The sequence below is a fragment of the Cariama cristata genome, unplaced genomic scaffold, assembly GCF_000690535.1.
Source record: "Cariama cristata isolate BGI_N322 unplaced genomic scaffold, ASM69053v1 scaffold13364, whole genome shotgun sequence".
In the NCBI taxonomy this organism is placed as follows: Eukaryota; Metazoa; Chordata; class Aves; order Cariamiformes; family Cariamidae; genus Cariama; species Cariama cristata.
Window position 1 is genome coordinate 43,975 of NW_009612415.1, and position 26,671 is coordinate 70,645.

At 39.1% G+C, this 26,671-nt stretch overlaps 1 protein-coding gene across 1 annotated transcript; it reads right to left on the reverse strand.

The window, feature by feature from the left end:
* On the reverse strand, positions 1-26,671 carry LOC104160497 (chondroitin sulfate proteoglycan 4-like; the record flags this gene model as incomplete). Its single annotated transcript, XM_009698625.1, has 9 exons — positions 1-2,054; positions 2,559-2,742; positions 6,429-6,601; positions 10,608-10,739; positions 14,330-14,528; positions 20,004-20,180; positions 21,012-21,482; positions 22,334-25,903; positions 26,508-26,671. Coding segments are annotated over 9 exons (7,124 nt in total), but the record flags the coding sequence as incomplete, so codon positions are not given.

Sequence of the window (26,671 nt, forward strand, 5' to 3'; positions counted from 1 at the left end):
CTACACCCAGTATTGATTGCGCTTCAAAGTTGGGTTTGTTTTTCGACAATACTGGATCATTTCAGGATCAAGGTTTAACCAGCTGTTTTGCAGAGGCTGTTCTACAGTCGGAGAAACCACTGCAGGAAGCAGCTGTTCATGTGTTATTGCTGTGAACGTTGAGGCTGCACTTCTTTCAACCCCCTTCAGGAGAGGAGTCACTGTAACACTGGGTACAGTCAAGCTCCGTTCCAGACATTGATCTGGACTTCTGAGGACTGCATCTGTTTGACTTTTGACATGTGGTGTTGTCTTCTCTTTCTTCTGACACATTAGCAAAATGCACACAGAAGTAACAGCAACAATGAGTAGCACACACACCAGGACCAGGGGTATAATGATGTACCAAGGGTTGCTGCCATCACCTGCCTGCTCTCTGGGACTCCTGGCATTAAGCTGGATTGTGGTCTTAGTCACTGCAGATCCACTTGTTCCTATTGCCAGACTTATCAATGGACTTTCCTCATCTAGATTTCCCCAGTGATTCTGTCCTGGCCACATGGTTGGTTCACTCTCCTGTGGTGCTACTGTAGGCTCCTCATTCTGAGAGGAGGCTGGTGCCTCGTCCTTTGAGGTAGTGTGAATCTTTGAAATGGTTGTGCTGGTTATGGAAGGCACTTCAGCTGTAAAACCCTGCACAAGTGGAGAACTGTATGGCATGATGGAATACTGAAAATAGCCAACAGCAGGCTGCACAGCATCTGCCCTGAGTATAAATGTGAACGAGTCATTTAACAGATCAATGCCCGTCATATTTGTATCTATGTCTAGAAGCACAACACCATTATCAATGTCAGCCTGGGTGAATGTTTGAGTGTCTTCGAACACTGCATCATTCACGAACCTTTTCTTTACAATCCTTCCATGAGATGGGGGCACTATTACTTCAAATTTAGGAGTACTATTTGTCAAATTAGCTAGCTCAGAAGCATCCAGATCACTGCTTCTGAATTTATAAGCTGCTCGATTTGAAATCTGCATGTTAGGTACAACTTGTACTAAAGGCTTCACTGTGATGTTCAGCACTTGCCCTGTTAGATTGCCTTCTGCAGTGAAAAGCATGAACTCCAGTACTTCTTTAGATGCAGTGAGATTTGTTAGGTGGTAAGACAACCTTCCTGAGTACAAATCTGCCTGCTCAAATTTGGTAACTTGCTCATTTCCAATCATTAGGTGCCCATATTTGAGCGGCTGAGTTACTTCATACACGATATTAGTGCTTTTTCCATTTGTGACAGCTGAAAGCTGATCGTTGGTAATAGTGACAGACATCTGGCCCTGAGGAAGTGCAACACTGGTAAGGTTGACCAGGACAAGAGCAATTGGTATGACTTCAAGACTGAATAGTTTGTATAAAGGGCGATGTTTACCATCAGTCACGCTGAAATAAAACACCCCAGAAGATGAACTTCCATCCTGTACAAACCAAACTTTACCACTGTCAACATCAGCTTGTGTGAAATCCTTTATAGAGACACTGAGATTGCTTTTCATTGCTAAATAACCGTTATTGGGGTTGCTAACAATGGTGTATTTGAGCTCGGCTGGGGCGTTATCTAGGTCTTCAACTTTCAGATTCTCTGACCCCAGCACTGACATGTCTCCCTGCAGGACTTTCAAGTGCAGCCTTTTAGTCTTCAGTTCTGGAGCTTGGTCATTCACTGGAACAACAGTGATATCAAACACCTCCTCTAAAACTTCGCTATGGGGCTTTGTTGCAGACTTACTCTTTAGGTTTAACCAAACAGCAAAAGTGAAATTGTCATTAAGCGATTCAGAATTATCATGTACATACATAATTCCAAATTTGTTCAGTATGTATTGGGAGAAGTTAGGTTTTTCTTTGGTAACGTTTCTTTCTCCAACAACAATCATGCCATGTTGGGGTAAAGACACAACTTGATACCAGACTTCATACATGGAGCGCTGTACCTCAGGTAGCTTAATCAATAGATTTGAAGCATCTAAATTTGTTTTGTTGATTAATACTCTACCTCCTTCTTGGACTATGGCACCTAGCAGAAAGGAAACACAGAATCTTAGAAATTGACTATTTTATAGTTGCAACGTTTCAGAAATTAGATACCAAACACTGATGATACTCAGAAAAGTTCCTGCTTTATGGTATCCTTGATTTCCATACATCATAGCTAAAAATGTATTACCATTATTTTTAAAATACAGTCACATATAAGACACAAGAATTTCTATTGATGCATACATAAAGATTAAAGAAATATCAGTATCTCAAAGCTTCTGACTGTTTTCACCTGCTGTTACGGCAAAAGAGAAAGAACACCCCCTACAGCAGTTAGAAGCATCAAATGCAGGTAGTAAATCTCATTTTTAAAGATGCAGTGATGCAGTTTTCTGAGCTACTATCTACGCTACACTCTGTGACAAACGTATTCTGGTCATTTGTCACCGAAGAGAAAGTAGCCTTTGTTTTTAACATTTGTTCATTGGAACCTTCACAGATCCAAAACCAATTTGGAGCCCAAAGAGTACAGCATCCTTACCTGTATTTGCTAGAAGACGACTGTTCTGATCATGCCTGGCGATTTCATATGAAATGACAATAGGGAACACCTGGAGATCCAGAGCTGCTGGTGGAGAGGAGACAGTAAATGTAAAGAAATCTTCTGCACTCCAGCCAGCTGACTCGGCATGTAAGTGTTCATATATGATCACACCTTCATCTACCTGTTTAAAGAAAAGCCACAGGTATAAAAGGAAAATAATTTTAAACACAGAAGTGCAAAGACAGAAAAAAAAACTTTAAGAACATTGTTCAAGAGAGGCCTTTGTACCGTAGTCCATGCACAGTGCTTATGTAACTTACATTGAGATTATCTTGCATTTCTCCTTCTCTGAAGATGGACTCTGTGTTGCCCGATAAGCAGACTTGAAGGCAGGTGAAACGTTAGTGGGTATGAATGCTTAGTAAAGGCCTTATGTGAGGAACAGAGATATAAAACATTGAAAAACCTATCTCAAATGAGCAATGGTAATGACGATCAGGAGCTCAGCTGGACTGTATCTTTAATGAATCAGAGTATCATATGTCTAGGGTTTTTTTCTTTAAAAGGATACCAGCAGGGCTGGACTCTGCTGAAAAAGCATATGAAAGACAGAAGGCCTGAAAAGGACTTTTATGAGGTGTTTCATGGCGAATAGCAAAAGATACTTTGTAAAAGACTACAGCAACCAGAACGAGGTGCAACAACCATTGAAATATACTCTTGTTTATAACCAAAGAATTGATGGGATTACTTAGTAGAAAATTTCTACATCATGGCAAGAAGGAGATTCCTAAGAGACAGGAAGGAACCTGGCTTGCCGTACACCTGCTTTCACTGACCTTGCAGATCATCATACTCAAGAGAATCCCATCAGTCTCACCATGAGGATTTAAGCTTCAAAGCAGAATACTGCAGTAAATCTTCAGAGAAACACATATTTATACAAGATACAGTCATTTATCTCTTTAGGCCCCAAAGCAAAGGGCAATATTTTCAGACTAGGATTCTCATCAGTTGGAAGTACACCCAAATGTTAAGATCAATATCATAATACATTAAAACTATAATAGGATACCTACTAATCACAAGACTAGAACACTTACTAAATCTCATCCAGTAGATTCAGCATCTGGTGTGCTTGATAATTCATTCACTGACATGGAGGGAAGACAGTTGTACCTATTAAATCCTTGGCAACTTCCCATGCAAGTACTGACCTGGCTTGCATGTGTTAAGTTTAAAATTACCAAAGAGATCCCTGTCTGAGACAGCGCCAGTTTTAAGTTTACTATTTGTAAAATACTCTACACAGCTTGCAAACACACTGAAGGAACTCAGTAGCACACATCCCCACCACATATGCTTGAAAGGTGTGAAAAAAGAAAACAAAAGAATCCCTGCTGCTATCATGGATGAAGCACTTTGGCACTACAGAATCTGAGCTGTGACTACACAGCGCGCTAATCCTGAAACTACTGCAACAGCCCCTACTGAGATCACTAGGGAAACAGGGCTTTCAGGGTTGCTGTCTCAGCAGCCTCAAAACCATCCCATCTTATCATCTAAAAAGGTCAGACTGAAGTGTTAAAATCCTACGTGCACATCTCCAGGTTTATGCTTTCCCTATACTGATTTAATTCTTAATGGCCAATAGGACAAAACAAACAAAACTGATAATAAAAGGATATGTTCGTTGAGGATATCTTTCCAAACCATGGCTCTAGGAATTCCAAGTTGGAGAAAGGAAATTTTTCTAACAAGAATAGGCACTATATACATCCTCTAAATTCAATGGTGTTTAGTATCAATCTTACTAGGGTCAACTTTTTTTATTTTTTTTCAAATTGCAAGCCCATGCTAATATCTGGGCTAAGAATAGAATGGAACTGGTGAGGATTTCTGTGTTTACCTCTGTAAATGACTTTAAATATAATGAAGAAATTGTGGCTTATTGCAAGATGAAAATACTTCTAAGGCACCACAGAAAAAAAACCCAAATGTCATGTTGAAAACTAGTGTGTTATTAGACTATGTTCAGTGTGCAATTAATTTTCTTACACTGACTGAACAACAACTGTCCATGAAAAAATTTCTTGGAATGCAATAGTGATTTCAATTCTTTTCTCTTTCTTTGCCAACGAAGCAATAAACCACAGGACACAGGGAAGAGTTCAGCACCGTAGCAAAAGTGCTAACTACTTTTATAAACGATCTGCACAGTACTTTTCGGAAGTGAAATTTCAATTTCCACAATACAGCATGAAGTCAATGAAAATCCAAAGACCTAAACTAATGCAAAATATTTTCAATTCAAATCAGATTTACAAGCTTCTTATAACCAAACAGAAATTAAATTTCTTATTCTCCATTACATGGAAAATATACAATGTTTGTAATATCAATAGCACTTGCTTATTGATATTTAACTTCAGGTGGCTGCAACATGCTAGACAGTGAAAGTTTATTTAGGATCTCTTTCCTCTCCCTTATATTTCATTCTCTACCAGAATAAATAGCAAGCTGGTTAGGATACCTTAATTGTACATGCAATAAGTCACTTAGATTTACTTGTCTGAAGTGAAAATGGCCAATACAAATACCTCAAACTGAGAAGAAAAGCATACACATTATTACAGCTCAAATCCTTCCATAAGTTCAAAGGAAAGTTAGCAACACATCAGTAAGAACTACAGCTATAGAAAATAAATAACATGTTCTGACATGGCATTGTCCAATATGTAAAGATCATAACCATAGGCAAAAAGAGTAAAACTTCAAAACCTTAGCCAAAAGATTTTCCATCTGACATGCTTAACTCTTTCATCTAATGCTCATAAAAATCTGTTTTAAGAATAGAAGGGAACAGTGTCATTATACAGTTCATCTCCCTCATAATGTAAGACAAAACTCAGCAACTATTGTAACAAGACCAATAACACAATGGAATTAGAACATTGTTTTAAAAGAAACATTCTGTGTTCATCTTGATGTATAAAGTTCAAATGTAGATTGCTTCCACCACAGTCCTTGGTCAGGTTGTTTCAAAGTTGTGATAACTAATAAAAATGTCAACCTTTTTTCCAGGTTTTATTGGTCAAGTTTCAATTTCTGGCCAATAGATTTTCTCATTCCTTCATATACTAAATCAAACAGCCACTTTTAAAATCTGTAAACGCAGACTGAGAGCAAATTATCTCTTAATTTTTCCTCCAGCAAAATCAGGAGATTAAGCTCCTTTTATCTCCCCCATTTAGATTTTCTGAGAATAACTTCACACAGAGCACACAGTTATATTCAGATGCTACACACAGACATAAGTCATTTCTTTTCAGTTGCAAAAGAATGTTTTCCATCAAGTTACATGAGCTGCCACATTTTAGTCATTCGAGTTTGAGACCCTGTACCATGGTTAAGATTCTTTAAACACTTAATATCACAGCCAATCCAGTCAATAAAAGTCCTCTTGGGGAAACCCATGATCATCATGTACAGCTGCAATTATTCTGATACTTGGACTTTTCACAAAGCAAAAGTCTACTCCTTCTGCCAAAAGTAAAGGCTTCCAACCTTGGACTGCTGGTTAATGGCAGCAGAACAGCTCTTCTTGAAAAATACTGTTAAAAGCAAAACAGTGGAAAATGCCAAGACCCTTCGAGTATCCAAGCAGAGGGGAACAAAGGCTCCTCTTGCCTTTACTACTTAATGCCAGATATTTAATGACATAGCAAATCTGGGTGACTGCACTGACGGGTCACATATGCCTGGTTACTTAACAGGTATACATGGATCGGACAACAAATAAGCAACTGAGATGTCCTTTGAAGTAACAATCTACCCTGAACTAGTTATTATAAAGTAAATGCTTACCATAGACTGCGTAAAACTGAGGATTTCCTGAGTGGTATTATCAGAATTTACTCTGATCAGCCTTCCAAGTTTTGGGGAAGTTACAACCATAAAAGTTACAGTTCTGTTTCCTGCATTGGTCACATCATTGGTTACAGCTTTCAGATCATGTCGTGAAATAGGTTTCCTGGAACCTAAAAGATGTCAATTATAAGTAACATAGATTTGCAACAGCAACTTTTCCCAAAGGGTAAGTTTGTATGCACAACTCAGCTTCTCATGTAGGTATTCTACTTATCATTTTAATAACATTTCATAAGATCAGCAGAGTTATCCTTTTTCTAGTTACCTTCTATTTACAATTCTTCCACAGCTTTTTCAATCAAAAAGCCCATCCGTAGGATGTACCTTTGTTTTACAGAAATGAAAAAAGTGTAGTTCTCTTCAGCACATGTAATCACTTAATACTATTTTCTGCTAAAACAACTCAAAGTAAGGAGTACAGCATGTATAAGAAGCCCTGTTCCTATATTACATGTCTAGAACTGAACTCAAACTCCAGCTGAAGACACCATTGTTAATGCTTTTAGTAATCCCAGCTGACCACAGAAGGCAGGATGATTTGGCAAGGAAAAGCCCTAACACAGCAAAGTTTCTAGTGAACACACAAACCAAAATCAATTATTACCAGAAGCTTGAAGCACGCTTTACCGATATGAAAGATGATTTTCATTAAGTGAAATTAAAAAATAAATACTGAATTAAACAAATTAGGAAGAACTTCACACAACAGAAATAACAGCCTGAACTGAAATAATGTATTATTAAGATGGATGGAGACTGAGGGGTAACAAAATCCTTCTAATACATAGCATCACACTGACCAGTACCTTCTGGCTTAAATATTACAAAGATTACAAAGAGCTTTCTGGCATTTAGGCAAATCAAGACAATTTTTGACATAGCTGTGACAAAACCAAACCTAGTAATTTCCTAGAAGAAAAAAGAACTTTTTTTTGGCTTATTTTTGATGCACTGTTTCATGGTGCACACTCAGCAAACTAAATCTCACATTTAATGATACTTTTGGAGGAGAAACAGATTCCCATAACCCTATTCCCCCTGCCCTCACTTCTGTCTCCATTTTTACATTTTGTTTTTTTCTTGAGCAACAAGCTTTTATAGGTATCAATACATAATTTCACATACTAGCAGTATATATCCTTGAAGTCTGAATTATCAATCCATCTTCAACAACATGTAATGTTTACACAGGAATAACACAAAATAACATCTTCCTGCTATAATATTCAGAAGAAAAAATATGGTAAGCAAACTGAAGAATGGGGATGTTTTGCAAGCCATTAGTAACATCAGGATTTTGCCTGTTTACATGTAGTGTTTACATGGCTCAAACCATATGTATTTTGAAACAGAGTTATAATGAAATGAGATCTTCTGGCTCTGCCTGTTTTTTGTCTTTTTACCTTCCCAGGCCTCTCTGTGTCCATACCATTTTGAAAAGTGAAGCAGTCCCTCAGGTCTAGAAAAATTCTCCCACACTATATGTAATTCAAGAAGTGTCCCCTCCTCTTCCTCTCTCTTCCCTTTTTTTGCGTGACAGGCAGAGAGGGAAGCACAACCTTGTGTCATGTGTACAGCAGATGTAGTTAGGAAAGTACAACTGAGAGCAACAGTTAATCAGACCACGTGCATCTGCAAACACAGGTTTTTTTCTCAATAACCTCCCACGTATGCAAATCAGGCCTCGCTGCCTTAACAGAGTAAGACAGAGTAACTCTCAAACATGGTCACACTGTAGTGATGGAAGTCAGCGCTCCAATCATTCATAATCACACCAGGTTATCATACCATCACCATCACAGTGCAGGGACATGGGGACAGAGGATGTGTGCCACAAAGCCCCTGTTTGTTCCTAATAGACCTGATCTCACTCACTGCACAGCACAGGCTGAAAGACAGTCTAGGGTCACAGACAATAAAGTCTCTCACACATTCCTGTACAATGGGATCCTGCCCCAGACATAGCCTTCTCCTTCACCCACTCCTGTCCTGAGACTTGAGAACCTTCTCCAGCACCCACAGTAGTTCTGCCCTGGTCTAACCCCTCAACAGGGAGAGGAAGGTTATTTGCCAGCCAATAGACTGGGTGAGGGAAAGGGAAGGGAGAACACTGTCTGCTTCTTCCCAAATGTGGGAGCTGGCAGATCGCAAAACCAACCCCACTCAAATACAGGGAAAAGGAACAGAGAGAGGGGAGGAAGACACACAACAAGGATGGGTGATACAGTGTAAGGCCAAGCTAATCAATACAAGTAGAAAGCAATAGCATTAAGTCCATAATCGGTACCTAATAATTTTGGTGTCCATTTTTACTGCCTACATTTAAGATTTGGAAAGTGCTTTGGCATAAGCATTCTGCATATCACTGGTAAACAGTTATGAATCATCTCATCTACGGACTGCCTCTACTTCTCAAAGAGCAGCTCAGCTCACTCCTTCTTTGAGCAATTGCTTCCCTGAAGAGAGCAAATCCTCACATTCTAGATGTCTAGCATACATAAGAAAAAACTCATATATCTACCAGCCAATTTACTGAGCACACTGAATAAAACAAGCTTCTGTTGAACAGAAAAAAAATCCATGAATTGTATAAACAAATCTGGTATATCCAATACAAAAGAAGACAGCAGTACATGCTCTTATAAAATTGCAGAACAATATGCTTGAGAGAATAGCCTACATCCAGCCATAAAGACACGGCAAGTTCTTCACAACATATTCAATTTTTACTTTCTAGAGACAAGAATCTTCAAGTTGTCTCAAAATTAACTTCTTCTGCAGTGCTATAAAATATAACAGAACACTGGCTATTGACAGCTCCAGAACATCTTTAACAAGTATCATAAAAAGAACAGGTGAGAAAGCTAGTAATACTTTTTAACACCAAAAAGACATTTTCCTAACCCAAAGTAAGCGAGAACTCAGGAAAAACTGTAGGTTTAGATGAATACAGCTGGCAGTGCTGAAGAAATACTGTATTTTGCAAACCAGAGAACTGACAGACAGCCTAGAGATTTTGCCTTCTATGGAAGTATCAGACATACTTATCTTACAGTTATCTTTAGCTTAAGACAGAATTCCTGTAAATCCCTGCGCCTGAGGCAACCTTACACACCAAAATAGCAGATTAATAAGCCTTGTAAGTGGATTATGTGAATCCCATTTATATCAACTGAATTAGAACATCATGCTACTACAATCTCATTTTTTGTTGCCTGTGTTTAAGTGGTTTTTCTTGCAAGCCTTTGTTTATGCAGTTTATATTCAGGAAGTTTAAGAAACTAAAGTGCTCCTCTTTCATATCAAATTGATAAATCAAGGCACAGATTAATACCTACAGAGCTTTCCAATTCTCAGTCTCTCTCTGGCTGTACAGACCATGTTCAGAGCAAAAAGAAGGTCGCGCAAATAAATGTGTGATGCAAGACACTGCTGAGAGAAGAATGATCTTCATTTCTCCTTTAATCCTGCAATGAATGTTAGATTACTAAGTCAATGAGGGATTACTCTTGCCTAAGGAAAGCAGTAAATGGCTCTGGTGAGACCAGACACGTTAACTCCTGCAGAAGTAGGATTTCATTAAAAAAATATTCAGTTGCTGATCCAACTAGTTTTTCAGTCTTTCTGATTCATCAGTGAGTCTGTGCTGCTCTGCACAACTCAGCTCAAACAATAAGAAAGCAAACTAGCAATCTGGTGAGTTTATATGTGCTATTCAGAGTCCCATGGACACAAGCTTCACTCTGCTTTTACGAGGCAAGATCACAACCAGCTAAGACACCTCTAAATACATGAATGTAACATAGAGCTTTTAAACAAATTTGAATGGGGAATGTTCAGAGCTTAGGCAGACAGTGTTATTGTCATACCGTGCTTATATATTTCACTGCCAATTTCCATGACTCTAAGCACATGTGCATCTCAAAAAAGTTAAAGACTAGAAAACAATAAAGCATTATGTTGTTTGAGAAAACATAACATTCTTTTAAAAACCAGACAGACAGATATTCCCAGGTACAGTTGTTTATAGTTTAGCCAGCTAGCTATCCAACAAATAACCGTATATTATGCAATTTTTTCAAGTGGACGAAATCATGGTAATCTTTAAAAACAAACCTGGAAAGACTCTGAGTCCTTTGTTCACTTCAAGGTTAATCACTAGTGTCCGAGCTGTGATGCTAAAAATCTGTCGAGGCGCGAAGTTCAAACCATCCGTTACCTGAAAACTGAAGCCTCCAGACATTGCTCCTGTAGAAAACAAAAACATAAATTTATTCTTATATTATTCTGTTTGTTTTCCGAAACATACATTGGACACCTTTTGCTCTTGGCTACAGCAAAATATGCCCAAAGTCATCCTGAAGCAATTTTTGATCAGTACCTTTGTATCTTAATTATGATTAAAATGCAAAGAACACCTTCACAAAGAACCACCACTGGCTGTTGCTTACACTGAAGGCCAGACATCCCTTAGATGTCAATCAGCAGAGTACCCCTTCCTTTCTTTCTTCACTGACCCCAGTAGAGCTAAAACCAAGTTAAACTTCGGGAGACAATGACTCCGGGGAGACAACGACTCCAAATTTCCTACTTTTTTTATATCTTTAGGACAGACCAAAGCACTTAAGCAGTCACATTTTGACAAATAAGGAACTGGTGAGAATCATACAAGAATCATAAAATCATAGAATGGTTCGGTTGAGAAAAACAACTAGAATGTTCTTTCATTTTGATTTATATCTAAGGGACCAAATCAACTCTCAGGCTGTTTTCTTTGCCTCTTAGCTCTGCTTTAGCTTTGCTGAAGAGCATACGTTGTCACAGCTTAAACTATTTCAGAGGTCATGTGTACTCATAATAAATGCACATTTTTTTCTTTAATCTTAGGACTCGTATGTACTTTGGCACACGTGATAGCAAAATATTTCCAGGAGTCTGAGTGGATTCCTGTAAAAATGCATCTCTCAGAACTGCCTTACTGAGGTGTACAGAGCTTCCCGAATCTTGCTTTATGTAGAGGCTCCCCAGATTGTTTAGCCAGGTAGAAAGAGAGAATGAAAAATTGAAACTGTTGCAAATAGTTACCATTGCTCTTCCACTCCTTTTGCCCAATTTAGCCATGAGATTTCGCTACATGAATACATATCATGAAAGTGAGAGGTGCCATGTACTTTCACAGAAATATCAGCACTCCTTGCCTAACTATAAATTAACGTATCAGAAGAATCAAATGGGCGTTCTGAGATTATAGTTAACAATTCCCCTAGGCAATGCTTTTATATCCAGCCAGGCACTGGAGCAGCTCTAGAAGATTAGGTCGTATTGTTTTTATTTAAAAAGCTTTTATTCTGTTTTCTCTTGATAAAAAATGCACAAGTAATTGCACATTTAGAAGGGCATTGAGGAGTCTACTATTTGCCTCGGGTTGGAAAGAAAAAGGCTTACTTAGCCTCACTTGTTTTTTTGGCTAATGTAGGTCAACTGCCCAATTGACACAGATATTTTGTTATAGGCAGAGTCAGGAACAGAACTAAATCCTCAAGTGCTGTTTGGGTGGAGCATGTCGTATTTTATGGCAATTAATTTTTAAAGGCATATCTGAGCAGAGGTGATAAAAAGGACACTAGAGGGATGATTGTAAAAACTGCACTGAAAAGACACTCAGACTTCAGAACCAACAGGAGTTCAAATCAGTACTGCCCTAAGGAAAACACTGGCAGGGCTTAAGGGCAGACCCCACACTGCAAAAACAGGATGGGAGCACCCTGGAGTTAAGCGAGGGTAGAAAAGAGAAGGAATTCTCACACTGATAGAGGAGTACAGAAAAGGAAAGGTATGTTCTGGTTCTGTGTGTACACTAGTGACAGAACAACCAGGGATTATAGAGGAAACAAACACAAAATTTAATGGGAAAACAAGAGAGCAAAGAGAGAGATTTGCAACTCACAGCATGGAATAAGTAGCATAATGTAACTCACAAGACTGAGCAAAGAAAGGAAAATGTTATGATGTCTAATGTTAGAGGCATAAAAGCAAACTATGGTAGTACCTTATTTGGCAGTACAAAAGACTCTGAGGATGGAGAGTCACTGCCATGTACAGATGCAAAAGATCTGCGGTGCCATGAGGAGCAGCCACGGGATGGAAGAGTTGCCTCAGCCAAAAAAATGCTGCTCTTCCCCTTGGAGAGGTCTAGAGTAGGAGGAGTAGATGTCAGGCTGTGGAGAACATGAGGTGGGGATACTTCCCAGGAGGAGCCAAAGAAGCTAGCACACACTAGAAGACTGAAGATGAGGGACAGAGCAGCTGAAGAGAAAAGGAGTAAAAAGCTGAATGACAGCAACCAGAGAAGGAAAGGCCTCAGGAGAAGGCTCGGAGCAAGACAAGAGTAACAAGCACATTTCTAGCAACAGTGCACAATGAAGGAGGAAAGAAAATCACATGCTGAGAAAGGAAAAGAAGCAAAATGTCCAGAGTACTTTCTGAAACACTGGAGGCCATGAGGTTGAGCGGATGGCAGAGCCAGAGCAGTTGCAAGAGCTGACACATGACCTGGGCAATTTTACATTTCAAATTTACTGTACAACCCACACTCACACTCACTGGAAAATTACATTTGCTGTTCTTTTTACTTTCATTAATCAGGATGCACTTCCTAAGATTACAGATGTGCATTTGGCCCTTCTGGAACACAGAGTGGATTCATTTCCTCACACTGAGACTACCACCGTCCTACCACCATAGGGGTTTTTATATGTCAAAGTCTCCCTTGGAACAATTTAAACAGCTTGGCTCACTTTTGCCATGCTCTTGGCCTTTCATTTCCTGACCAAATTGTTTGAGCAGGATACTTACAGCTCACCAGCAGCTGCTTGTTAAGCAATTTCAGCAAGACATATGCACTCTGCAAGACACTGCATCGGAAGTCAGAGCACTTTAACCTGCACCAAGCCTCATGAAGACACAGCATAGATCCGGAGTAATCACCACACCCAAGGGAGCACTGGAAATAATTCCAGCCTGCCTAAGGGCTGGCAAGTGAGTGCTGTACCGCTTCCATCTCCTTCCCAAAAACTGGTTTATTCCTTCTTTAGCACCTCCTTTCTTCTTTCAGCTGAGGTAACATGGTAATAGAGCTGGAGCAGGAGAAAAGCAGCTATAGCCCTGTAAAAGCCCCACTTCTTCCTCTGGCTGGAACCCCACTGGGATGTTCATTCCTGCAGCTTCCCAGCACTGCCACTCAAGGGTGCATGAAGCTGCTCTGACTTCTTTTTTTATTGCCTACACATTCTCTCTGTAGCAGTAACACAAATAATCCAACATCTGGCCAGTGGCAGAAAAGAGTCAATGGTTAAAGCCAAATTCCTTCACAACCTGAAAAGGAGGTTGACATCACCCAGATGAACCATAACTTCATTGCCCAGAGCTGCTCAGGAATACAACTATGCTGTGGCAAGTAACTGAGAGACTGTTGGTCCATGAATAGCTCTGCACTGTAGCAAGACAGAAAGGCTTCAAGAGATTCCCAATGACAATGGTCAAAAAAAATGGATCTCGTATCTACAAAAGCTGTATGGCAACAGTCTCCTACTGCAAACCTGCATTCAGAAACAATGCTGCTACCAACTGAACCACTAATACACCAAGGTTTCTCAGTGAGCACACATTTAAGTAATCATCAGACCCTTTACTGTTTAGTTCGTGAGATCATGTATCACATAACCAGTGATCTGAGATTTTTGTGACATTACAAGGAGATCTTCAAAGGATTACAAACACAAATATACTGAATAGGAGCACTTTTGGTAACAGAGGTGGTTATTTTTGAAACCACATACCATTGTGTACAAATACCAGCTGCCCTTCAGTTATATGAGCTTGGGTAAAACTAAGGATGCTCTTGTTTGCAGAAGACTTTAGAGCCAAGTGCCCATTGCTAGGTGGAGTAATGGAATATATCAGTTCTGATGGTGAGGAGTCCTTGTCTTCTGTATAGAGGTCATCAACAGTTATTTCTGTGACTGAACCCACCCAGACCTATAAAAGCAAAAATAAAAAAAAAATAACAGTGACATAGAAAATGCATGCAAAAGAAAATCGGGGGTGGGGAGGGGGACATGAGACTCAAAGAAAAAGAAAGAATAAAGATTTGTGCTGTGCAACACTAGCAGCTATGACAGGTTTCCTTACTGTCCATCCAAACCTCTGATCATGGACTGGAACAGTTAATGTTGGCAAATGGTTTTCAAAAAAACAAGACCGCAACATAATACAAACAAACACGCCCTACCACTTTGAGTTTCAGACAGCTGCAGCAGGAGTGCTCTGTTTGTCAGGCACTACCCAAATTCTTACAAACACAACAAAACTGTATTATGATAACTGAGTCAAGGAGCTCCTTTCCAACACATACACAGGAATATCTGTGCCATGTACTTCACAGCAGGCAAGGCATTCAGTACGCTCTACTTTCACCAGCAGAAAAGAAAAAAGAAAAACAGCCCGGGGACAGAACAATCCCTAATACAAATGGAACATTTCTTGTAGCTGCATTATTTCCTCTAACATCACACACTAAAGGCCCTTTTTAGTGTACCAAACAACCCAGAGGTGCACAGTCCAGTGGGAGATGAAGGAATCAACACCTCCAACAGCTGCTTAGCACTTTGCAAGGTCATGCTTCCAGACAAAACAGCTAATTAGTATTTGGAAAGATAGTATAAAACCCGTTACTTAATTCCAGCAAATCTAAATGTCTTTTTTCTTTTTTTTTACCTTAAGATACGCACAAACTGCAAGATTCTTCTTTCAAGCAGAAAGAACTGCTATCTGAGCTTCATTGATCTCTCACTGGATAATTTTGTGTTTGGAAACGATAAGTAACAGCCCATTTTACTCTTCATCTTTGTATTTATTTGGAATTACAGACAAGAGTACAAACAAAGAACAATATGCATTTATCTCAACATGAAATTAAATTCCTAAATATTCAATATATCAATACCAATTCTTTCCATGCAGAGTTTATATACTGTCCAATCTTAAGAGCAGCCTTAAAAAACCTCAGCTTGAACTTCAAAATGCATACTGCATCGTCCCTTCCTGTCCTCCTAGGGTATTAGTACACTTAACAAGTATCTGGTAGGAACATCACACCAAATGGTTGAAGAGGAAACGTGATCCTTGACAAAGGGCATTTTACCTCTGCAAAAACCAAAAATCAGTAATCACAGATTTTTCCAAGTATCAATTTTACCTTTTCATAACAAACATCGAAGAAAACCTTCTAAAGTCACTGAGATTTTTGCCATGAGACTTGAACAGAGGAAAGATTTCAGACTACACTGTGTCACAACCTAAGTGCCATGGAAAAAGAGATACTAAAATGAAATTGTATGTGTTTTCTAATTAGGAAAAAGGGTTGAAAAAGAAGTTGTGTTACATTTTATAACAGAAAATATCTTCCAACCAGGAAATAGCTATTTTTCCCCTTGAAATATGTAATTCTCTGTAATGTAATTACTACTATTGAAGTTTGATAAAAGATGCTGCCTATGAAAACATAGGATGATAGCTAATAGCAAGGGCTGACGTACTGAGCAGCACCAAATAAGCACATCAGTGTCACTAGTTTTGTACTGAGACCCTTTAACTCATCTCAGTAGTACCTGATTCAGATTATTCTACACAGAAAATAAAAGGTCACATACAGAATATGCAAAAATATAGGAAAGGACTATGCAAACCTATTATTACAAATGACTCATTAAATGTCCAAAAGTTTTGAAATTCTTTCTCTTACTAAAGGAAAAAATGAGCTTTTTTTCTGTAAAGCTAGCATTTATTTCTATTTTTCCAGTACATTAACACACAATGCATTTTAAAGTACTGTGCATGCTGTGGTGCTCCATGACCTGCAACACGATCCTTGAGGAATGAAAGGAGACCCAAGGGCTGAAAAGGGCTGTAAGGTAGTGGGCACTCGGAATACTGGAAACACTGTACAAGTGCCTTATTTTCCACCTCTGGGATCAAGTCCTCCTTGAAGAGCACCATGAAAACTGTATCTGAACTTCCAGGATGTAGCATTATACTAATTTTGCATATGCCTAACACATTCCACAGGCATGGTCCAAAAAAAGGTTCATGACCCTGCCCGCTGGGAAATAATGCATTCCGCTCTACTTACAGCATTCAGTTGATCAGTATCTCCTTGCATGCTACATACCCTACCAGACACTCTACATTCATGGCCATTTTAATACTCTGGTGAGTGAGTGATTTAAAGGGCAGGGGGAATCAGTGTTTGAAATTGGTTTAAAAAAAAATCTAATTCTAGAAAAATACGGCCCTCTTGTGGCATTAGGAGGATACAGTCATTTCACAGCATCACTACTCATACATTTAAACACACACATAAACGCAGCAAATAATGCCAGGGTAGTGATTTTCTTAAAAATACCCTATTTCCCTTCCCCATTCCCACCCTAGAAAGAGAAAAATAACCATAGAACCTGTGGAAATTTTAGGACATTATATCTAAGATGCTGTATAGTTTCTAAATAAACACACCCCACATGTTCTAATGGAAAGGCTTTGAGTTAAATCTAATGATTACTAGCACACATTACAGAAGCTCTCAGGACGGGGGAACTTTCTGTACCTCATACATTATGTTAATGTAAATACTTCAGGAAGTCATAAATTCTCAGGAAAACAAACAAACAAACTAAAAACTAACAAACAAAACCACCCAAACCCCTAAGAATTTCACATACTTTCACTTCCTAGAGAAAAAATCAGAAACAACTCCCAAAATGTTTGGTTGTTTGTCCTCCTGAAACTCCTCCCATGGTGTTCGTAACCTTGACAACAACAGACAAGGTTGTTTGAAGAAGGGATGTTATGGATTCCTCGGAACTGAGGGAGCTGGAGTTGCAGGACTCATTCAGCATGTGTCCACATGCTCAACAGTTTCTCGCATTTGGCCAGAAGTCCCATGACAAAGGCCAAAATTAACTTTCATATATCCACACCAACACAACCAGCCACACAATGCAGCTCTTCACAGAAGCTGTTTCTCAACAGCAGATACCATGTGCTAACCTATTTTTCAGTTGTTAGCAGTTCTTTCTAACTTTTTATATTGAGATCTGCAAAATTTCTAAGGTGCTAAATTTCAGTCAACTCCAATGGCTCTAATGGACCTCAGTTGTCACAATACTGTTCCCTCATTTTATACTTTTGTATATTTTGTACATTTCCAACTTTTAAAAAAAGGGCTACTGACTTTTAAAAAGCAACACACGGTTTATTACTCAACAGTCACCACTAGCAATGTCCTTGAGGAGCACAGACTTCTTGGCTAGAACATGGGGCCAGCAAGGATCACCCTACACAGGAATGACCCGCTCATCTTAATATGTAGCAGGACTAAGAAAAATGAATTTTATTTCGTCTTGGAATGTGCAAGTTTGCTCTGAAGAAGGATCATCTCAGTGTATTCCTCCCAGTATACAACTCGACTGTCAGCTTTGTTTTAGTCTGCACACGAATCCAACATATGCATGCATATCAGTACCCACTCATGACAAAAATAAAGGTTATTTCTCAGCAGTAGCTTATGCACAACCAGCAAAACCAGAGGCACAAAGGCAGCATACTGGTTCTGGGTATGCAAACTGCCTCCTCAGCAGAGAGGATCAACTTTGGCTTGGTTAAGCTGTGCTATCATTGTTCTTGGGAAGTCTAGACTTACAGATATTTTTAGAAAAATCCATATGCTGCACTGCAGTGCACTGCATGGCCTCAGTTCTGTTAACAGACTGCAGTTCAATGTCAGCAAGGCACCAGAAGGGAAATATAGAAAAATTTCTGACTGGACATATATCGGTCTCATCTGAAACACTGCTGCGTGCTGTGCTGATGTCTGTGAAGTACCACTGTAATTACTTTAACCAGGGAAGGTTTTAACCTGTACCACCCAAATGTTTGTGAAGTGAGTCTGCTCTTCTGCCGACAGTCTCTGCACAGGGCAGCATATCCTGTGTTGTGGGAATCTGCAGATTATCATGGATTATCTGTTGTCACTGTGAAGCTGCACAGTACTACCTTTATCGCTGTTTAAAAATCAGGTCTTTTCTCATGTGAAAAGGCGCAATACACAACACAAGGTTATAATCACCTTTACAGTAATCCATTCTCCTTCTGCAATGCACAAATAAATGTATAAAATTAAATGCATGTTTTAGGTCCCATCACTTTGCAAACTTCATCATACAGCACGGGGGATGATGTAGCCTCAAAATACCCTGCTTAGCTTCTTTCAAGCCTATTCCTAAATATCTTCTCTGTTTTAACACCTTTCAGCTGGTTTACTGTCACCACAGGTTCATTAGCTGACCCATACCCATTTCATTCTGCTTTTCAGAGTCACCTGATTTGTTTTTACTCATCAGATCTCAGACTGGAAGCCTTTATACACAGAAGTTTTTTGGTTTAGATGGGCACAGTGTCCATAATAAATTGATTCCAGTTCCTGAATGCTACTAGAACACAAACAAATAACAATCCTATAAATAAATCTGAAAAAGCACTGAAACTGAAGTGACAGTAATGACTTTTTTCAAGACTGAAATATTAAAAAGCTAGCTATGGTTATTAAGAGCAAAAGGTAGCATCAGTCAACAATTTTAAAATTTCCTTCAGGAATTTGGGGGGCAAGACTCAGAAACAAATCCGCATGTCCTTTTTTTAGCTCACAGTATCACACAGTAATAGCTCCAGTGTCTGCACTAATATTCTGATGACCTCTAACAGCCCAGATTTTCACAGACTGCATTGTATTATTCTTACCAGGAACTTTTAAAGAAGGGAACATTTGTGTTTTGTATCAGAAATATCCAACACATAGACAACGCTCTAATGTAGTGCCAGTGAGAATGCTGCTCTCTTCTCCAGTCCCATCCCACTGGAGATCAGGAGAGGAGCAGGAAGCAGAACGCACCTCAGCAGGTCTGACCTTTCAGTACAGTTAATGGCAAGACGCACAGGGTCTGAAGGCTGTGCAAGACAACAGTAAGATGTTTGCACCCTCATCATCATTACTCTTGGTACTTTTCTAACATACACTGTTCATCAACAGGCCTCAAGATGCCCTAGCAAACAACACTAAAACACAACAATGATTCAGGTGCAAGCCATCCCACCCCACAAGCCCTAGATCAGTCCAAGAGAATTCATGTACCTGAAGATTAAAAGCTAGCTCAGTCAGCCTTCTAGATAAACTTTACATTAGAATACCAGTTCTTCATGATGACTAGAATCTCCCTAAATACACATTACCCATGTCCTGCCTCCCTTCATTAACACTAATTTACTGAAATCCCAGGGCCACCATTTATTATATTGACTATCCCACCAGAGACGACCATAATACTCTGTTAATGAAAGTGCATTAGATGGTACCAGGTTAGAAATAATTTTAACATTTCTAAATGTTGACAAACATACCTGAAGAATTCTGTTAACTTTAATAACAGGAGTTTCATCATTTACTGCAGTAACTGTTACAAATACAGTTCGGGGCCAGCTTTGTTTCCACAATTCTGTGTTGTTTACTATCACAGTAAAATTGTCCATCAGTTCCTCACTGTCATCATGAACATAGTAGATTAATTCTTGTTCCACCTGAAAAATGTAACAATCTGAAACATTAAAAAGGCTAAAAGAAAATGAATGCCACATTAAAAAAAAACCAAAAATATTCAAGTCTTGTCACGTCCCTCTGTATTTATTGCCTCAAATTTTTATGACTTCTAAGAATTTATTTATGCTTATATCTGATCTGTAGCTCTATCGTTGTTCTGTCCACAACAGCAAATTTTACAGTTCACCTGTCCACTCCTCTAACCAGGGTATCTTAACTTGCCAGTCTTCGCATTCCCCCTTCCCCGTGAAGGCAAAATGTAAAATCCAATCCCACTAGATTTACCACAATGCTCCTGGAATCCATAAACTGAACATAGTATTAGTAGATGATGACTTACGGTACAGTTTTGCTTCTTAGAGGTAAAAGACTGAAAATTAGCTTATTATACATATACTGTCTCTGTGAGCAAAGACATGACCTAAAATAAAATTTTTTTCCACTTTCCTCCTTGTTCAATCAACACACTATTTCTCCTGGTCTTTCAAAATGTTCCCACAGTCCATCCGTCTTAGGTTTCCACAGTATCAACAACCCTGCCTGAGTGTGACTGGCCCACCAGTCTACTACTACACACTAGTCTGTGTGACCCGGTGGCTCACAAGGAAGTGATGTGGTTCACCACAAGAAGGCACCCTCCCTCCCCACCCCAAATGACAACTGCAGAAACATCTTGGTACAAGGCGAGAATAAAGCTCAAACTCATGCATCTCACCACCTCCCACTAAATCATTCCACTGCAGGCAAAAATTAGCTTTAAGCAATACAAAGAATTAATCGTGACTACAGCAAAACAGATCTAAATGCATTACCTGTTTTCTGGTAAATGTGGTTAACTTTATTCCAGGAACACGAGAGTTTTCAACATACCCATGTTTTGGCGGCTCAATTAAAATAAACTCACAGCTGAGTCCTGCAAAGTGTCTACTAGAAATTTTTAGGTAGTCTTCCAGCAGGGCTTTCGAGCCCCCTTCAATTACTGTGAAGTTCTGTACTTCCAGTGGAATCATTCTGGGGATGACATCTACTGAGATCTCTATTTCACTCACTGTTCGGACACCATTGGTCACATCCAGAGAAAAATGGTCATCTAGTTGGTCAGAAACTGTCTGCACATACTGAACTTTGCCCTCATCCACATCTTGCTGTGTGAAGCTCAAAACTGGCCTTTGGTTAGCACCAAGATAACTTTCTTCTGAGGAAAACTTCCGAATGTATCCATGTACTGGAAGCCGTCTTACTGTGAACACAATCTCAGATGGAGAACTGTTTTCATGAACAACCTTAAATTTAAAAACATATCCCAAAATTATTTAAACAGAAACAGGAGAAATTCTTTAATTCTCCTCTGAATTTTTCACTTTAAACCCTGGGATTGTCTACCTAATTAACTGGCATTCCTTATTTGGGTTACACGATTCCTAATACAACACAATACAGTACTTTAAGTAGATATGTTAAATAAACGTGGCATGGGAGCGTTTTGTAACCCCAAGCAAGTTCTGTAAATTTTGAAAAGGAGCACGCTGTGGAACTAATAGCCTAAGAACTGTAGACCCCTGCATGAAACAAGGATTTCAGCAGCACAGCCACATGGTGCCAGAGCACCCTCACAGCGGTTACTGAAAGGGTACACACAAACAATGGGGAGGAAAGTATTAACCAAAGAGAAACAACCACAGGTTTGTGACATGTTTTTAAAATTTTGCATGCAATCCTCAGACAATGTTAATTGGGCTAGCTCCAAACTGAATGAAACAAAACCGTTTCTCCCTTTGCATTTCCCACCAGCTCAACTAAGAATGATAGATGAAGTACCAACAATTGTCACAACTAAAATAAATACACAAGTGCAGCATCTCCAAATCTTAACTTTCTCGAGCACTAATATGTAATGGAGTCAAAGACTATGGGCAGCCCTTTTCTTTAACATAAGCGGTTTTTCTTTCTACAAATGGAAGTTTGCTAGTACCAGTCTCTCTAGAATTAAGCATGCAGAATGCAGTCATGACAGTGAAAACCAAAAGGAGTTAAAGAGGAGAAGACACAAAGACTAAATACACTGCAATGGCTGAAAAAGCAGTGAAGAAAACTTGCCACAAGACTGGAAAAATGAACAACATAGTTAACTTACTTGCAGTTTTCCTTTACTGATTTTAACTGATTTTCCTTCTTCAACCAAGAGATCGTTTTTGTTCACAATTCTTGGTGGCCACTGATGACTTCCTAAATATATGCGAACATGCACTCCAGCATCCAGATGGACATCTCTAACATGGACCGTAAAATTAAATGTGTCAATAAGGTTGCTGCTGTCATCATGCCTATAGGTCACATACCCCTTTATCAGATCAAGTTGAGTAAACGAATCCATCAGTATATTATTTACATATATTCTTCCATATTTTGGGAAAGAGAGTATCTCATATGTAAGCTCACGATCATTTCTTATGTCTTGGTTTGTAATAGCACTTAGGTTAGCTGTTGTAACAGTTTCCTCTTTTCCTTTTCGAACCAGCAAGCCTGTATTATTTGACAACCTAACATATGGGTCAGTGGCATTAACCTCTAGAAGCAAAGAGGTGTAGTGCTTGCCATCTGTCACAAAGAGCACAAAGCGCCCAAAATCTGCACCACGGTGTATAAACAGGACTTGCTTCTGCTGCAGGTCTGCTTGTTTGAATTGGTAGAGTCTGTGCAAAGTATCATTTGTTAGCACCAAGTCCCCATTGGAAATGCCACGTCTGCTATATAGCAACTGTCCATCATCAAAATCAGAATCAGGATCATGATAGCAAAGATCTGCCAAAGTTAATAATCGCTGCCCATTCCTCACTATGCTAAATATCTTATCAACTACACGCACTGGCTTCTCATCATTCTTCAGCTGGACGGAAATGTTGAATCTGATTTCTACCGACAAAGGTTCTACTCCTGGATCAACGTTTCCCCACTTTCCTGACTCTTCACTGGAAGCTCTGACAAGAAATTCATCAAACACTGTCTCAGAATCGTCATGCACATACATAAGGTGCTTATCAGTTATATCTTTGCTAGTGAACGTGGTGAGATTGTCATTACTGTTGAACGAGCCTGAAAAATTAATGAGTTTTAATTTCCCATGCTTAGGAAACTGTGTAACTTTATATTGGAAAGTTTTATTATCCAGTGTTTGCACAAACAATTTTGTGCTTGTTATTAACTCTCCTTCACCTTCAGTAACAGTAAGGCCATTGTTAGTCAAAATAATGTTTCTGAAATCTGATTTGATGTAGATTTCAAAGTCATATAAATTTGATTCCAGATACTTTGTAGAAATGACAAATCTAAATGAATCACGGTTGTCTTCATGGTATCTGCTGATTAATTGATATGCCACCTTTTGATCAGTAATATCCTTCTGGCTGAAGACTGAATCTTTTTTCAAAGGCTGGTCATTAAGCAGTATCTGTCCACTCTTTGGCAGGGACAGCAGTTTAAAATGAAGCTCATCTTCAGGTATTTCTAGATCCACAATCACAGCAAAAAGATTATCTGAATTCAAGTACTTCTTTTTTGATTTTCCAATTTCTAGAGGAGCATGTTTCAATAAACTGTACCTTAACCATTTCACTCTGATTGGAAAAATGTGCTCTTCACTGATTCTGCTTCCTATGCTAACTTTGAATTTAAATTGGTCAGTAACATTTTCCAGTTGAATTTCTTTAAAAGTGCTACAGTATTTCACACGGCTGCGCTGAACAGAGCGTTGAGAAAAAGAGTTGACTCGCTTCCATTCCCCTCTTGAATGCTGCCTTCGGACTTCCCCAAATTGGGGTGGCTCTGTAATCTCGTACCGTATCTCCAGCTCCTGGAGGTTGGCATTTGTTTCAACTGCTAGATGCCTAGATGTGATCAAAGCTGTAAAACCTTGGTGTAGTTCTATTCCTGAGTTGTTGACAACCCTGTAATCCAAAGGAACTGCCATGACACGTAACACAACAGTGTTGCTCACCTTCTCACCATCACTTGCCCTCAGAACAATCCTTGAGTTCTTGACACCTGTGTGGGCAAAGAAAACAGTGCCTTCTCTTAAGTCCTCATTAGAAAAAGTAGTAATAGCTTTTCCAGGATGCTTTGAACTTTCTAAAAACCCTGCATCTGCATTCAGATTTCCAAGCACTGAAACACTGAGATTCACAGGATCCGTATCCTTATCTAGAACTTTTATCAGATCACTAGTCAAACGTTTCTTTGAGTTCTCCAAGAGAAGCAGCAAGTTTCCCTCAGGAAGTGTGATCTCAGGCGCATCATTTACTGGAGTGACAGTAATGCTAAATACATGCTGCTCATTTCCTTGCAAATATGGAGGCACAATCTTCTCACTGCTGGTAGAAATGGAGAAATTAAAATAATCACAAGTGTCCTCAGAGCCATCATGGACATAAAGAATGTTCCCTTGCCACACGTCCTGCATTGTAAATGTATTTATCTCCTGCACCGGTTCAACACATAGTTTCAAGTCTCCATGAGAGGGCGGTTCCTTTATTTCAAAAAGAATTTGTGACTGATGAATCCCTAATTTCTGAAAGTCAAAGTTGACTTTAATATGTTTAGATTCGAGTGAAGCTTGTCCGCCCTCTAGCACAATCAAGTTACTTAGAACTAAAAGGTGGCTTTTGTCTTCCTTGCCCAGAGAGACAGAGCTTTCAGGGGAAATGGCAAATGTTGGCGCCGCTTTCACAGTAGGGTTCTTTACAGCCATCTCTAAAGAAAGATTTGTATTAAAAGCACTCTCCGTTTCACATCCAGCTGAAATGTCCTTTGTTACCAGAACATTCTTCAGTGATTTCTTTTCTGAATTGGCTTTCAGGTCTCTCAAACAACCTTTGAAGGATCCTCCTCTGGCATACTTCCCAGACACTGAGATTAGCTCTAACTTAATCACTTCCGATCGTGTGCCGTCATCTACACCACCTACAAAGAGAGACCCCTTCAGAAGCGGCAGCTTACTGTGGGAAGGCAATGATTTTTTCACAGTTTCTTCATCCAATGTCAGCTGCAAATATTCTGCGGTAAATTTCAGTTCAATGTAGTGCCAATGACTATCATTGACTGATCTACGAGAGGAAAGCTGTGTTCTGCTTTTATGGTTTCCAATATAGGCTTTAATTAATCCATCTTCCATTTCCATTGCAATGAAATCTCCCGCTTGCCCAGGATGGTAAAGCAGCAAGCCACGTGCATCTGAGGTCTGCAATGTATACTGCAAGACTCCTTCATCAGCAGTATTCCATGATGGGAAAGAAACATAGGATCTGGAACTGAAGAAACTAATGGGTTCATCTTCACTTGCAAAGAATTCGTCACTGCATCCCACTGAAACTTCATGGACATTTTTAAAGCCAGGAGAAGGCCTGAGAGGCATCAGAATGTCTAGCTCATTGAACAACACATCATCAATACATCCTCGGAAACTGGGTAGTGCTCCAACAAGGTAGGGAAGATCAAGTTTACTAGTACCACCTACGTAGAATCCATAATCAATATTTAATTCATAGAGAATTCCAGGCATTTTTGCATTAGTTCTATCATCTTTATCAATTACCAATGTGACATTATCACGTTCGTGATGTAGTTCAACCAGGTGCCAAGCTAAATCATTCAGCTGAGATCTTTGCTGAGAATGCAGTACTCGTTCCCCCATGCCAAAATTAATTCTGAGCTGCAAGAGACAGAATTTTAACTATCAAAATCCAAAGCGGTATTTTTCACAATCATATATTAATATATAGTTAACAAATTAATGTTCATAATTTTTCTTATTAAGCACATAATTTACAAAATGTAATTGCAAAAATAAAATGCCACTAAAATTTTGTGTAGGTTTACTTGCCATCACAAATATGACTTGAATAATTACAGAAGAGGACTCCTCTGCAGTTCTGCTAGGATCAACAACTCCTGAGAACTGAAGTAACAATGAACTTTCAAGAACTTACCTTGCAGAAAAACTACTATTTAAATCCAAATATTTTCTGTGATGCTAACATCATCAAATCTGAAATTTGGCTTTACTGAACCTCCTGCTTTGAACACAATGATCTTTATTTTAAGATCTAGAGATCTCAAAGGCTTTAAGAGGCCAATTTTAACAACTATCATTGTAAGAAATAAGTACCATATTTTGAAATTATCAATCATATTATATGATTTTTCCATTTTGTTTTAAACATGAACTTTGAAAACTGTTACAGGTAACAGCTTGAAGAAAAACACTAAACAATACACTCTACACATATCTTTTCAGCTATAGTTATAAACCATACCTGTAAATTTCCTGAGCATAGCTCCATTAAACAATAATCCTTCTTCCCAGCTGCAAGAAAAATGAGTCCATGTGGCTTGCTTGTCCGAAATCGCAACTGTAAGGATGTCTGAGAGGATGCTTCTGCCATGTTCAACTCCACAAAGCTATCACCATAAAATGATA